A 16,548-nucleotide genomic window follows, 5' to 3' on the forward strand; every position below is an offset into this window, starting at 1 on the left:
GTAGGTATAAAAGAAGAGGGAGGGGAGAGACCTGAGGAACTGAAATCCCTCGTATTTCTCTGAACCCCACTTAGAGCACCCCCATTCTTTTTTTCAACGACCTACACCAGGCATGGCAAAATATTGAGTCTCAGTAAAAAGTATGGGCCCGATCCACAGAACTAACTTACAAAAAAATCCTAAATTTACTACTTTTGGTACTCACAGAAGGCATTGAGTAGTCCTAAATTAGGATTTTGTCCTCAATTAGGATTGTGTCTTAAATTAGGATTTTGTCCTAAATTAGGATTTTGTTTTAAGCTAGGATTTTGTCCTAAATTAGGATTTTGTCTTAAATTAGGATTTTGTCCTAAATTAGGATTTTGTCTTAAATTAGGATTTTATTTTAAATTAAACTTAAATTTAACTTAAGTTTGTCTTAAGTTTAATTTAGGACAAAATCCTTACTCAAGACAAAATCCTAATTTAAGACTACTAAATGCCTTCTGTGAATACCAAAAGTAGTAAATGTGGATTTTGTCCTAAATTAGTTCTGTGAATCGGCCCTGTAATCGCCAACGTTAGCTGCCAGCAAACAATTATAGAAATCGAAAAGGACAGGACCTTGGAGGTAATTTCAAGTTTTGCTCCAAACAGTGCACATATAGGTGAATTTTTTACTAGGTAAGTTTCAGGTGGTTTGCAAAGGGAACAATGCATGGTAAAGCGCCACAATCTGCGTGTTGTACCCAATATTTCATACCAATCTCGTCACAGGTGCTATTAATCATATGCAATACATTCCCAACCCCGTGATGTCAGATTTTATCAGGTGCTATAAATATTGCCTCACCTCTTGCACTTGTAAGTGTGGCCTTTGTGCTTTTTTCAAGTCCAGAACGGCAAGATGGAGGCTTCAATAAACACATGAGCATCAAACTCAGCTGCAAACTATATCTGAATGTGCATCAAGAGAGCCACTTACCGTTCCTGTGCAGACATCAGGCATATCGACCCAGCGGGAGTCTGACACAATTTCAATCTCATTTCCATGGTTGACATAGTAGTATGCCACGATTCTGAAAGACGGCCACATTTGAGGGGTGTTTTCTATGCTCAGCGCAGTAACGCTTGCCCCTTTATTGTGTGCCTGCCTTTCCACCTTAAAAATATTTCCTTTGGACACCAGCTGTGAAAAAAACACAAAAGTGAGTGAATTTTCAAAATTACAAGTCGGTGCACTAGAGCTTATATTTAAACTGTTTGAAGGACTGGAAAATTCAAGTGTTATATTAAATCCAAATGGAAGTCGCTGCTCTTTCGATTTCTACAGGTCTTTTATCACACTTCTGGGTGTGCTTGGTCAAACTGACAGACCATGTGAACCTACCTGCAAGGAAAAAACATGCAAGACAAAAATGGATATATATGTTAACTGTACTACGACATACATATGTATGTAAGGCACATATATAGAAACTATCTGGAATATATTTTTTAATACCTAGACAGTAATATGAACATGCGTACAGGCAACCTCACACATCCGAATATGTACATATAACTACATTGAAGCAACAATAATGGACCACCTGCATCAATAGGGTACCGGGGCAGGGAAAATATAATTAATTAAAGAAAACACCCACCGCTTCCCCTCATGTACTTCAACTGTCAAATCAAAATTTTAAAGAAGCTCAGAAGATTACGGGGCATATTATCAAGGGCAGTATCGCCGTTTTAGCGGCACTTTTTGCCGCTAAAGCGGCAATATTTTCATCGCCATATTTACAAGGCGTCGCTAACATGCATTAGCGCATGTTAGCAGCCGATTTTGTAATGCATCTCATGCCAGCGATAAACATCGCTAATGAAATGCAAAGTAGGCGTTCCCTCAAAAATACAACATGAAAGAGGGCGCTAACACAACAGCACTGTATTAACAAAACGGCCCCGGACTGGCAAAGCAATATTAAAAGTCCCTCTAACCGTGGTTATCGCCGGATCCTAATGTCTGGTCAAAATCTGACTTAAGCATGTTTAGTATGGGAGGTGGATTGACAGGTTAAATCCACACTCCCATATTAACAAGCTTTTCATTAGCGCTGTGAAATCATCGCTTGATTTCCAGGGGCGGCTGGTGACATTTGAAAGTAGTAGGACGCACAATTATTGTCCTAATGCACCGCAGCAAGCGAGCCGGAACAACCTACGAAGGGTTCAGGGGTTTCTCCACCCGAGAAAATTTTGAAAAAAGAGTGGACAAATGGTGCATTTTCAAGCAAATGTGAGAAAGCAGAAAGGTTAATAAAGCTGTTGTGAAAGTGCAGTTATTACATTAATAAAGAGATGTCATATAATAAAGGTAGCTGCTTATTCAGTATATATGTCTTTGCTCCCTCTGTGCCCTTACATACCACTCCTCTGTGTCTTTGCTCTCCCAGTGCCCTTACATATCACTCATCTGCATCTTTGCTCGCCCTGTGCCCTTACATATCACTCCTGTGTGTCTTTCCTTTGTCCGTGTCCTTACATATCTCTCATCTGTGCCTTTGCCTCTCCATGTCCATGTGCTCTTACATATCACTACTGTGTGTTTTTGGTCTCCCCGTGTCATTACTTATCAATCCTCTGTTTGTTTTCCTCTTCTTGTGCCCTTGCATAGCACTCCTGACTGTTCTCCCAGACCCCTTACATATCACTCCTCGGTGTCTTTGCTCTCCCTGTGCTCTTACATATCACTCTTCGGTGTCTTTGCTCTCTCTTTACCCTTATACATCACACCTCTGTGTCTTTGCCTCTCCACGTGCCCTTACAGATCACTCCTTTGTACATTTTCTTTTCCCTGTGCCCATCCCTCCCAACCCCCTTTACCTTTATCCAACACTCCTAGATCCTGTGCTCTCTGTGCCCCTTCTGCATCAGTCGCTGTGTCTTTCCTTCTCCTATCTGTTTCACTTTTGCCTTTAACATTATCTCGCATCCATCGCTCTGTCCCTTGCTCTACTTGGGACCTCATAATAATCTGTTTGTCTGCCTCCTCTCCCTGTGCACTCATGCACCTTTTCAGAAAACTTAAATAAAACCATCATACTAAGGGGCTGCTAACCGTGTCTACCTGCCAAAAATGCAACCATATGCCACAGCACTCTATCTTAAACCACCTCCTTCATCGCACTCTTCGTCCTGCGACGCGTCCTCAGGCCCCTCTGATCTGTCACAAACAACAAAAAAACATTCCCCCACACAAGATCCCAACAATACACCCTGCCTACCACTCATTCCCCACTGTGCAGCATGCTACCCGCTATGTGTAGAAAACATGCGTCAGCTTCAAAGAGAGATTTCTCTGAATGAGGGATGTGCAATACTTTTGATGGGGGAGTGCCAGCACTTCTCTGAGTACCTACACCTTTGTATTTCCTTTTATTCACAATCCATTACTGAAGTGTGCTGTTGAATAAAAGACTTTGCCACACGTGCAGTGGACTCGGAGCGCGGAGAGTAGACTAGCGCACATCTCCCCTTGCTGTGATTTACCCGCTACGACAAATGCTTGTGACCCGGGACACAACAAATGGCCTGTGGTGCTCTTGGTATCTGTTAGTAAGCCCAGAACCCGTGTACCAGTAGCTGGACTCAGCAAGAACAATGGTCACAGTTAAAAAACAATCTACAACAGGGAGTCTAAAATCGGAGTAGTACATTTCATACGTAATTGGTATTATTGCTGGTATTAATCTTTAACATCACACATAACAACAAATAGCATTGTATCTCGGTGCTACATCGTCGTACCTGATATACACAATATACAAGAAAGAACATTCCCCGCTGCTGCTGCTTTACAATACAGTAACTACGATAATGGGTTATTCATTAAATATATCTGTATTGCACCCTATAAAACAACACCTCCCAGCATTGATACTGACCATAGAAAGAAAGTACACTGAACTCATAGCCAATGGAAAGTAACCACCATGTATGGAGTGATTCAGTCACCAAGAAAGGAAGCACCACAACCCTGACAGTACTTGCATTTAGAAAGTAACAGGAACTTGTAAAAACACATATGCCTGGTACAGCTAGCACTCTCAAAAAGAAAACACTAAGGCACTGATAGCACCCACAGAAACACAGAACCTTGGAGCTGTTCACTCATCAGAAAGAAGGTTTCAAAGAATCAGTTGCATCCACAGATACACAGAACCGTAGTGCAGTTAACATTCTCTAATGAAAGCTCAGTCACAGAACCCGAACACGAACGTTGGTTGTTGATAACTCACTCTGAAATAAAGGCTTAAGAGCGCCCAAAGGAACAAAAAGCCCTGCTACTGGGAGCACCATCGGAAACAAGGCTGAAGGTCACAGGAACATACTGAACACACGCAATGCTGCTCATGTTGACCCCCTCAGAAAGAAAGCACCGCAGACACTCACAGCTCCCTACGAAACCGAATCCTGGTATTGTTTCCACACTCAGAAAGACAGCACCATAACAGACAGCATCCACAGAAGGATCACCCAGTTATTGATCATACCCACAAAACCATACACTGACAGCACCCTAATAGGGATAACACTAGCACTGAGAGCACCCCTTGAAACTCATTACCTTGGTACACGTAGCATTCAGGGAAAGACATCATCCAGGCTTTGTTAGCACATAAAGAAATCAGTCGCGGCTCGCATGCATTGCAATACTGGGGGGTAATGAGGGGGGGAATTAAATACGTTTGTAATGCTGTCCAGGAATTGGTTCAGGGAGTCATGTGGTAACCTCGTATTTCCCAAACCTAATGTCAGAGCACATTTGGATTTCTTGCTCAGACAATTGCAATCAGATTCCATTCAACATCAATTGCATCTTTCTGCAGTCACCGATGCACCGATCTTTCAATACACTTATCCATCACACACTCATACATGTATCCTTCCATCCATATTCATTCACCCTAATACCCATACTTTCACGTATCCATCCCCATTCATCAACTTCCTCCACTCAAGCTCATAACAATTCACCCACACTCACACAATCACCCATCAGCCCGACCAAACATTTGTCCACCTAACCACAGTTGCATCCCTCCGACTAAGTGACCAGATCCATCCATCTACACCCCACCATTGAATTTATTCAGCCAAACATTTTTTCATCCTTGTATTCAAACACACAACAATCCATCCACTCATACATGCATTTGAACAACTCCATTCCTGGGTCTGCTGGGGTCCAAATATGTAGAGTATAAAGCATGCGTTGCAGTGTGGTCTTTGTGCATGAAGGCCCCGTGTGGGTGTGTTTTCTGTCACCACATCAAAATATAGCACCTAACAACATAAGCCCATTACAAAATCAAGCACTGGCAAAGCCATTAGGTCTGCCATTCAATGGTGTCCCTCATCCGTTAAAATTTGGCACAACTATTGGTTTCACAAGGGATTCAATGATTAAGTTCCTAGCAGCTGCACGGCCATGGGGTGGTCACCCATGAGAGCAGTCCACTAAGTGACAGGTGCTACTAGTTTTCAGCACTTTCACTGACCTACAGATGGGAAGAGGTATTTGGAACTCTGTGTGCTGTTGTTTTCAAAAGCGTTCTGGGAAATATAGTCATTGGAAACAAACACTTCCTCCTTAATAGGGCTTCTTCGGCAGCGGTAAAGCTATACATGCTCGTTATGCTTACACATTGATTTCGAGGTGCAAACTGTAGTACAGAATTGTTATGTACATTGGCAGTTGGAAACTTTCATTGACAAGAAACCCTTTGTTTAAAGATCTTAGGTCTTACAATTAATCATGGTCACTACAGAGTAAACTGTCATACTTAAAACACCATGTATTGCATACAGAAAATTGAAACTAGCACTTGCTGTTAATTGCTACGTAGTGCCGTACAGACTGTTACTTTTCACACCTATTTCTTTTTCAGTCAATCAGAACATATTGCACATCTGGTTGCATTACATCAGTACGCCCTGAAATTGGAATCTAGAATGTTTTATGTGATTCCTGTTATTGGGGTTCTACACAGTTACTTGGGACTGCTACAGCTGTGACCAATAAATCTAAACCTTGAAGTATCCATGTTTGGTGATTTCATACATCATTGGAAAAGGTTTCTTTTGGAACACAATTTAGGGTTTGAGGGTCAATCTATTTACGAGCATCTTCCACCCTTTCTAGTCCCACAAGATCAGGAAGATTTGGATGAATTTGAACTAGCTGTACAGAAAATAGAGAAACAATTTGATGTACAACCTAGTATACTTGTTAATAGATACAAGTTTTTCACAAGACAGCAGTTGCAAGATGAATCCATTGTCACTTATGTTGCTGTTTTACGCATGTTAGCAGCGGAGTGTGAATTTGAAAATTTCACAGATCAACTTATTCGTGATCAAATTGTTGTACGTTGTTATGATGAAAAAGTTCAAGAAAAACTGCTCACTTTGAGAAATCCTAATCTTGCTGAAACAATTGATATAGTAAAGGGAATTGAGGTTTCACGTAAGGCACACAAAGAACTCTCTAGAAAGGAAAATAGTGGTGTCTCTGTAGTAAATGAGAATTCAGTCTCAAGGGAAAAATATAACTCTAAAAAAATTATTAAACAAAAAGACAACAAAAATAGTTTTTTTCTCCAACAAAAACAATTTCTTTTCACAAAAAAATATTTGTTTTAGGTGTGGAAATTCAAAACATACTTTTAATGGGAGACCTTGTCCTGCGAGAAGTGTGAAATGTAAATTGTGTAACAAAATCTGGCATTTTGCCAAGGTTTATCAGACTCCCAAAGATAAAATAAATTCTGTCATTGAGGGTGATCAAAGCGACAGTTCAGATGAAGAACAGTCTTGTTCTAGAGGTATTAGAGATATGATTCTTGTGGTTCAGGATGATGAATCTGACTATGTAGAACCTTATGAGTTCATTGAAACTGATGGAAAAAATTTGAGACTACTCATAGATTCTGGTGCCAGAATGACAATGATAACTGATGAATTGTTTGATGAAGTTTGGGGTAAACGTAGTCTTCTTCCTCCAGATAGAAATCCAGTTACTTATGATGGAAGAAAGATTGAGTTGTCTGGATATTTTGAATGTGAACTTAAATTTCAGGGACGCTCAATTTTTGGGAAGGTATACGTTGCAAAAAAAGGTTTAAATATACTTGGTTGGTATCATCAAGGCCTGTTTGGCATGACACTCAGACCTGGGAGAAAAGTACAGGTGTCCTTATTAATTGATGATCAAGAAAGTGGGGTTACTGTTGAGAAACAAGAGAACGGCAATACTGTTGCGGAACAAGACAATTCCAGTAAAAATGGTTTCAAAAGTTCCCTAAGGTATTCGAAGACCAGTTAGGCAAAATAAAAGGGTTTAAACATAAAATTAAAGTGCAAGATAGTGTTACTCCAATTAAACACAAGTTGAGAAATGTACTTTTTAGTGTACGTCAAGATTTGGCGGACATTCTTAAGAAAATGTGTGACGATGGAGTGATAGAACCCATTGAATCGTCTTTATGGCTAAGTCCATTAGTTATCGCAAGAAAAAAAATGGGAAATTGAGAGTGTGTATTTACTTGAGGAGCTTGAACAAAGTAATTTGGGTCGATTCACATCATTACCTAGGATTGATGACATTATTAGTACATTTTCAGGTGATAGTGTTTTTTCAAAAATTGACCTAGCATCTGCATATCACCAAGTTGTTCTTGACGAAACTTCAAGACATCTCACGGCCTTTGTATCCGCATGGGCTCTTTCCAATTTAAACGAATGCCTTTTAGGTTGTCATCAGCGGCATCTGTTTTTCAACGTGTTTTGGAGAATGTATTGGAAGGATTCGATGGGGTAGTAACCTATCAAGATGACATCTTAGTTGCAGGGGAGAATCAATTCATTCATGACCAACGCATGAATACTGTTTTAGAGAGATTGCAAAAATTTGGTGTGGTTGCAAACCGTGAAAAATGTGAATTTGCAAAGGACTCAATTGAGTATCTTGGACATGTGATATCAAAACAAGGGGTTGAACCTAGGCCAGGTTTGATTGATGCTATATCTAAGGCTCCCGCACCTAAAACTAAAGAGAATGTGGCATCATTTTTTGGACTTTGTGAATTCTATTCCAAGTTGATCCATAATTTTTCTGCGAAAACAGTAACATTAAGAGAATTGCTCAAGAAAGACAAGAAATGTGTGTGGGAGAAAAATTGTCATAATGAGTTTGATGTTTTGAAAGAAGAAATTGCTTCAGCTGGTGTTCTTGCACCATTTGATCCTTCCCAGGAGTGCATTATTACTGTAGATGCAAGTAATGACGGTCTTGGTGTCACTATTGCTCAAATGAAAGTTAAAATTAAACAACCATTGGGTTTGCTTCAAGGTCCTTACGACCTAATGATTAAATGTTTTCTGTTATTGAAAAGGAACTTTTGAGTTATTGTTGGGCTGTTGAGAGATTTAAGTGTTTCATTTGGGGGAGAAAGTTTGTGCTTAACACTGATCACAAACCTTTAGTCAGCATTTTGAGTGTAATCACTATAAAATATCATACCTCAAGAATTGCACGATTGAGTTCAAAGTTATTGCAATATAATTTCACCATTGAGTACATACCTGATGGTAGAAATATAAGGGCTGATTATTTATCTCGTTCACCCATAGGTTTTACAGATTTTCATGAAAAGGGAGATGAAAATGATGAAGAATGTTTGATTGCAAGTGTTGACATTTGTCATGACACTACGTTCAGTGAACAGGAGTGGTTTTCTGAATCATTGAAAGATATGGAATTGGAGAATGTAAGAGAGTATATTATGTCTGGTTGGCCAAAAGAAAAAACACTTCCTCAAAATTTGCAACCTTATTTCAAGATTGCTGACGAATTGTCTATTGAAGGAAAGGGGATGTTGGTACGTGGAGCCAAATTCATCCCACTTGTTTCTTTGAGAGAGAGAATTATTATGTATGGCCATGAGGGACATTTGGGTCAAACTATAACTAAGAGGAAAATCAGGGAAAGTTACTGGTGGCCCGGAATGGATTCTGCTATTGTTGCCAGTGTACGTAGTTGTGTAGTTTGTGCAACAAGTGACAAAGGTTTAAAAACTGAAGCTGTTCCTTTACAGCCTGTTTATTTACCAAGTACTGTTTGGTCGAAGTTAGCTGTAGACTTTATTGGACCGATTGGCACACTTCCAAGGAAATTGAGGTTCGCTATTGTTGTTGTTGATTACTACAGCAAATGGTAGGAGGATAACTTTGTAAAAGAACCTAATATTCTCAGTGTTATTAAGTTTTTGAGGAACTTGTTTATAAGAGAAGGTTTTCCTAAAGAGATTGTTTCGGATAATAGTGTCCAGTTTGTGTCTAAAGAGATGAGAAGTTTTCTTGACAATAATGCAATCAAACATAAGTGTGTGGCTCTTTATCACCCTCAGGCCAATGGCCTTGTAGAAAAGATGAACCACACATTAGTCAAGTGCATTCAATGGGGGATTCAAAACAAGTTTGGTATTTGTAAATCTATTGAAGAAATTTTGTGGTCTCATAGATGCTGTCCAAATGTGGTTTCTGGCATTTCACCATTCGAGGTCTTGCGAGGACGGCCACCTGCCTCAAGATTATGTCCAGCTTGGTTGAGAGAATATCAACATAAAAATTATCATATGCTAAAAATAGATAAAGTTGTGAGAATTAAGGTGGTAGAATTTCAAACTAAGATGAAAAATCATAATGATACGATCCACAGGGTTAAACCTTTGGAAAACAAACTTAAGGAAGGTGACTGGGTCCGCATTAAGGATCCTAATCTTGTTCCTAAAGGGATGTGAAATGGAGGTGGTGACAAAGAATGCAGTGAGAACCAGTAGAAATGAATGGTGGAATAAGGGAAGAGTGGTCAAGGTCCATTCTCATGATGTTCTTTCTTGTGATCATGATGTTTCTTCCCATGATTCTGGTGTTTCAGTTCCGCCTACAGTGTCTTCTCCTGATATCCACCTTGCTGAATCAAAGTGTAACTCCTATCCGTTATCTGAACGTAGAACCGGTAGATGAAATATTGTCAGACCCTTAAGGTTTCGTGATTAATGTTTTCACTTAAGTTCCTTACCTAAGTTCATTTTATTTCCACTGACTTTAGGTTTTCATGTTGTGTAAATATTTCATTGTTATATTGTTTATTTATTCAATTATTTATTTCTGTTTAAGTTACTTACTTTTGTGTAAAGAAGGGAGATGTTGTGGTGATCTGGCTGCATTACATCATTACCCCCTGTCATTGGAATCTAGAATGTTTTATGTGATTCTGTTATTGGGGTTCTATGTTACACAGTTACTTGGGACAGCTACAGCTGTGACCAATAAATCTAAATCTTGAAGTATCCATGTTTGGTGATTTCATACATCATTACACTTATCTATATCTTGTTAGCACTCGTATGACACTTTCTCTTGTACATATATTCAACCAGCCCAAACCCATTACTGATTGCTGCGGGACAGCCAATGCCAGCCTTTTCCACCTCGTGCCCTTTTACGTGTGGGCCAACGCAGCAGTGCGCGCCGCTCGACATGCAGAGCAGCCTGAGTGAGGTTCCCAGGCCTAAGTGTGATTAGTGCAGACTTGTTAATTCAACCCTCTGGGCCATTTGAGCACTAACGTCGTGTTACTCTCTACACACTCAATGGGCTCCTTTCTGTTTGCTATTTCAACACCTGCTGAAGCACACGTAATGAAATGTGGGAAAGGAGCTGTGGGAAGTTAGATTAGCACGAAGTTGCGCGCGCTGAATCAGAGGTTTTACAAATCTTCCTTCGAGGAGGGGGGGTGGTAGGGTCGCGCGGGGTGGGTGCCAGGGAGTTAAAAAAAGGAAAACTTACCTCACAGCCGGTCCGCGCCACCTCTGCTCCCCTTGGCCCCTTCATGAACGGCACTGGAGCGGACTGGCAACCCCTCTCAGCCAATCCTGGCGCTGCCAGCAGCGCCAGGATTGGCTTAGGGCACGGTTAATCTTCGCCCGCCGCCTGCCCATTAGGAGACCGAAGGGCTCCTAACGGGCATGCGCAAACAAGTGAAAACACAAGTGCGCATGACTGGGCACAGGCAAAAAAATCGCCCTCTGTTCCCACTCATGCGCACTTGTGTTGTGCTGCTGCCTGTTGCCTCCACTGGTCTGACAATCATGTCAGTCAACATGACGCCAGACCGCCCACCCCCTTCAGACTCTGAAGGGGTGGGCGGTCCGAAGTCATGCTGACTGACATGATTGTCAGTTCTCCTTCGGCGTCTTTGAACTTAAGTAAACTGATTCGGTTTACTTAAGTTCAGAGACGCAGAGGGAACTGCGGGCGGGGGGCTATGCCCGAACGCCCCAATGGACGCACCGCGCCTGCCCAAAGGACGCACCGCGCCTGTTGATTTCACACGCTAATGATAATTATCTCCGTCTATTGCTGGTTTGTACATCGCCAGTGAGGTAAGCATTGCTAATATGCCGCTAACACAGCAATGTAATCCAGCGATAGATGCGATAATCAAAGTCAAGCACGATTTGCGATATTCAACACATGCCGTTGAGATATATATATATATACAAATATATATATATATATATATATGAATCTCCTTTCCCATACCCAAAAATTGAGCTGCACTCAAATGCTAGACTTAAGGTGGCATGCCTTCAATAAGCAGTACAGGCAGGAAGATGCAGGTGGGTATAATTTGACGGCTGTAAACGCATTTAGCCTGATGCGTTTCGAAGGCAAACCTTCTTCCCCAGACGCAGTCGCAGTCACAAATGGGTGCTTGGTTCTGCATCCATTAATGCTCAGGCTCATCACATTTGTAGCTGTCCAATTATATCTACCTGCATCTTCCTGCCTGTACTGCTTATTAAAGGCTTGCCACCTTAAGTTTAGCATTTGAGTGCAGCTCATTTTTTGGGTATGGCAAAGGAGCATTCATTTTTGGCGGCGGCCTGCCGTCGAGTTGCACCACCCCGCGAACAAGGGGGCCACGCAGCTGGATATATGCTAAGCCGCCATTTTGTGGAATGCTGACTGTGGATTAAGGCATGTTGTTTTGTGAGGGCCCATTTGTGGACTCATCAAAAAAGACAGAAATTAGTGCACCATCAATGGTTTATATTTGGGACAACAATATCCATGATGCTCTGGGACACTGGACCCGCCCATCTGGGGGCGCACTGCGAGCATTAATGGATGCAGAACCAAGCACGCATTTGTGACAGCGACTGCCTCTGAGGAAGAAGGATTTTGCCTTGAAAAAACGCGTCAGGCTCATCGCGTTTGCAGCTGTCAAATTATACCCACCTGCATCTTCCTGCCTGTACTGCTTATTAAAGGCTTGCCACCTTAAGTCTATATTGCACTTATACAAATACCATCATTGCTGTACGCAGATACCAGCTCTGGGAATATGCCCAGTTCCCCCCAAGATTTCGGGAATCACTGTTAGAGTATTACCATCATACTCCGACACACGTGTCTAATAAAAGTCTATTGAATTTGTATTAAGTAACTTCTATGCAGTGCGAGGCAATGGTCATAATACCGCGTATCTCTTTGCCTCTACCAGCTTGTAGCTGTGGTGCTTATGGTATAACCTTGGTGATGTCAAAGTGCAGATGCATGCATGCATCTGCACTTTGACATCACCAAGGTTGTACCATAAGCACCACAGCTACAAGCTAGTAGAGGCCCAGTGTGTGGTGACACCATCCAGTGAATGTGTGTCTTTCTGAAAAATAAATATGTTTTACATATGTATTTGTAAATGTCGATGGAAGAATACATTTTTAAATAAGTGTCTAAATGGATGTTTTAAAAAACAAATGATTGGTTAACTGGCTTATTAAGTGTATCTTAGTGAATACATATATTAGCGAGTAATTTTTAAATATTAAAATATATGTATCAGTGTTTCACTTTGTGTATATGTGGCTGCATGGGTTGGTGACTGACTCACTGTTTGTATGTGTTTTGAAGACAGCATATGTATAGGACTGTATGGGTGAATGAGTGTGTATATGTGTGTGTTAGTGAGTGAATGCCTGCCTCACTAGTGTCTTTATGAGTAACTACATATGTTTTAATCTAGTATATGTGAGTATTGATGTATATAAGTGAGTCTATGTGAGAGTGAGAGATTGAAAGAGTTCCTCTTTAAATAAGTATGTGTTTCTATAAGTGATTGTTTAAGAGAGTAAGTATGTGTTTCCTTAGAAGTAATGTGCTAGTGTGTGTATAGCTGTATATGCAAATAAATGGATGTTCAATAGTTTATTTGCATGTGTGAGTATGTGTGTGAGTTACTTTTGGATGACTGTCGGTGTGTAACAGGATGTATATGTGTATCACTACATATGATGAGTGAGTATATGTATGAGTGACTGTATAGAAGTGTTGCTGAATGAGTGGATGTGTATATAGATGGTGGAATTACTGAATTGGTTGCTGTAACTGGTATGGGTATCTCCATTTTTTGGAAAATGTTAGTTTCTATTTTTGAATATGTGTTTCAAGGGTTACATTACACTGAAAGGAGGTCTGTCACTCTGTCACAAGGATGGTGTCATCAGTGATGTCATGAGTGATGTCACTGACCATGTCATGAGTGATGTAATATGTGACGTCACCAGCAGTGCATTGCAGGTGCGCAAGTTATAGTGAGTCCAACTAACTATAACGTGGGACTTTCAATGGTTTTATGTCAGTAAAATTTCCAGCTAACTATAACTGGTGTGAAACCTATGTTTTTTTCAGTGAATTTAATAGGTTTTTTAAATGCTAATTCCTAACTATAACTGGTGTGAAACCTTTGGTTTTTTCAGTAAATTTCAAAGGTTTTTTAATAGCAAATTTCTATAGGTATGAAATGTAATATTTTTCATAATGAATCCTATATTGTATATTTATGTAATACTATTTTTTTTATGTATATTGTTCATGTTTTTTTTTTGCCCTGGAGCGCTCCCGGTGCGCGTCCCGGTGAGCGCACCGGTAAGCGCAGTCTTTCTACGCGCCCCGGGGCGCGTAGCGTAAGCGCGTCGGGTCATGTGACCTAAAAATAACACTTTTTATTGGTTCAGGACAGTTTTGGTTTCCAAATGATGAAAGCCCTGGTCATGTGACCTGAAAAGAACACTTTTCATTGGTTCAGGACAGTTTTGATTTCCTAATGATGAAAGCCCCCACCTTTTTTCCTCATTCTCACTTTGTTATTTGAGTGAGGAAGACCTGTTTTCAATCATTGAGAAATGGCTACAGTAGCAGCAGCAGCTGGAGCATCTGCACCACCACCACCACCACCACAAGGACCACCACAACACCACATTGGTGGTGAAGAAGAGGAGGAGGAGGAGGAAGTGGAGGAGGAGAGGACGTTTCTTCCTGAAGACAATCCCCCTTACAAACCGAGAGAGCACATTGTGTGGGAGTTTTTTAAATACCCAAAAGGCCAGAAGAAAGTCAATGCAGCAAAAGTGACTTGTCTGATCTGTGGTTGTGAACTTTCTAGGGGGAACCCTACAAAAAAATATTCTTTTGGTAATCACACCATGATTTGCCATATGCAACGCAAGCACCCTAACAACTATGCTGTGGCAGAGGTGAGAGAACTGGCCAGTAACCCTCCCCAATCTTCACCCAGCACCTCAAAAAGAAAGCAACCCACTCCATCGGGACCAGAGACAAGGGAGATGGTCCCAAACATTCAACCCCAGTTTAGGCAAATCAAGATCACTTGTATATTTTGTGGGAAAACCATCACCTATGGTGAGCAAAGCATAAAGCTCATCAACTGTGCTGGTGACAACCACAATTGCCCCAAAAAATGATAATTTTTTCCTGTTTTTTTTTGCTCCAGTCGAGCCGTTTTCAATTCCCTGTTTTTTGTTTCTCCCCATAAAAATACCAAAAAAATATAAAATAGTTCATAAAAGCCAAAAAAAGTACAAAATGTTCAAAAGAAATTAGAAAAAATACAAAAAGAATTTAAAAAAAAGTTCTTTTTAGAACTACCTCCAATTTATTAAAAAAAAGGCTACATTTTTTTAAAACTCTGTCATTCTTTTTTCCCCATGGTACGCTCCCCGGTACGCTCCCTGGTGCGCGTACCTGGCGCTCCCCCCGCGCAAATCGAAAAAAAATAAAAAATAAATGTTGCCCCGCGGGGGCCCTTTTATGGCCCCCACATCAAACCTAGGGGGTCAGGGGGGGTCTACTCTGCCCCTTTTGGTCATTTCCCCCTTTGTTTTTGCCACCTCTTGTGTCTCGATCCTACCGAGACACAAGATGGCGGCCACTTCGGACTGTTTGGAATGTTGCCAGACACCCGAGACCCTATCAGCTTTCCGCTCGCGAACTCGCGTAGCGAGCTGGTTCGCGCCCCGGTGCGCGTACCGGGGCGCGCTTAGAGATATATATATTTTTTTTAACCTAAATTACTCAAAATCCACTGGAGCACATATCTTGAGACATAGCAAAGGCACATCGGGCTACCAGTCCCTACAATTTTGCCAAGTTTGGTGGAAATCCATTCAGCCGTTCGGGCTAAAAGTGAGTTCGACCGCCCTATGGAAATTAACATGGGGAAAACACGTTTTGGGACCCCCCTTTTATCTCGGCCCCCGCTTGACAAATCCCCCCCAAACTTTCAGGGAAGGAGCGGAGCGCCTCGAGGCAAATTTGAGGAAATTTTCAGGCAGATTCCTCAACCGGCGCCAAGGTTATTCCTCAACCGGCGCCAATAGAATGTTGCAATTTCCCTATTGAAAATAATCCTGACTATAACTGCCTAAATATAGGACAGGTAACACAGGGAAATCATTGTACATAAACTTATACTCTTCAGCAGATATGAGGCCTTCCCTTCTCCATTGCGCCAATTGTTTTTGTATTACCTCTTTGGCCTTGTCATATTCTTTAGTGCTAGATTTTTGATTACAGCTTTCATCTTTTAATTGTCTCTGGGCTTATAAAATGTAGTCTTTTTTGGTCCACAATACTAAGTTGCCTTCTTTGTCAGATTTCTTTACAACAATCTCATGGTTATCACCTAATTTTTTCATCAGTTTATCATACCCTTGTTGTTTAAAAAACACATTTCTCTGTTATCTATTTCTATTTGCAGTATGATTTCATTTTTTTAAATCATTGGTGACCATCTCATGATATGTATCGATAGCGTCCTTTTTAAAAAAAATTCTTTTTATTGAGTTTCAGAAACAAATAAAGTAGAAAAATGGAAATACAACAAATACCAGTACATTTCTGCATTCTTCATCCCATCTTGTATGATATAATGGAAAAGAACAAAAAGAAAATTGTTATGGTTAGTACAGTTCAGGTATAGGCAGTATAACATAATACCTGTGTCAGGTATTGAACCCCTACAGTGTAATACTTGGCACATTTGAATTCACAGTGTGTCAGTGACATCATTGTCTAGCAAATAAGATGTTAAATAAATCCAATAGTCTTTTGGTCGAGATCTGGCCGGTAGTTCCTCCTCGTATGTCA

The 16,548-nt window shown here is 40.8% G+C and overlaps 1 protein-coding gene across 3 annotated transcripts in view; it reads right to left on the minus strand.

Annotated features, from left to right (window-relative positions):
• LOC147748145 (complement C3-like) overlaps positions 1-16,548 on the minus strand; it is a 1,551,795-nt gene that overhangs the window by 944,048 nt on the left and 591,199 nt on the right. For all 3 annotated transcript variants that reach the window (XM_086959014.1, XM_086959019.1, XM_086959009.1), the window contains exon 13: positions 965-1,168. In XM_086959014.1, the coding sequence (XP_086815140.1) occupies positions 965-1,168 (204 nt within the window). The remainder of the gene's footprint in view (positions 1-964; positions 1,169-16,548) is intronic.

The sequence above is a fragment of the Lissotriton vulgaris genome, chromosome 1_1 (genome assembly GCF_964263255.1).
Source record: "Lissotriton vulgaris chromosome 1_1, aLisVul1.2, whole genome shotgun sequence".
Classification (NCBI taxonomy): domain Eukaryota; kingdom Metazoa; phylum Chordata; class Amphibia; order Caudata; family Salamandridae; genus Lissotriton; species Lissotriton vulgaris.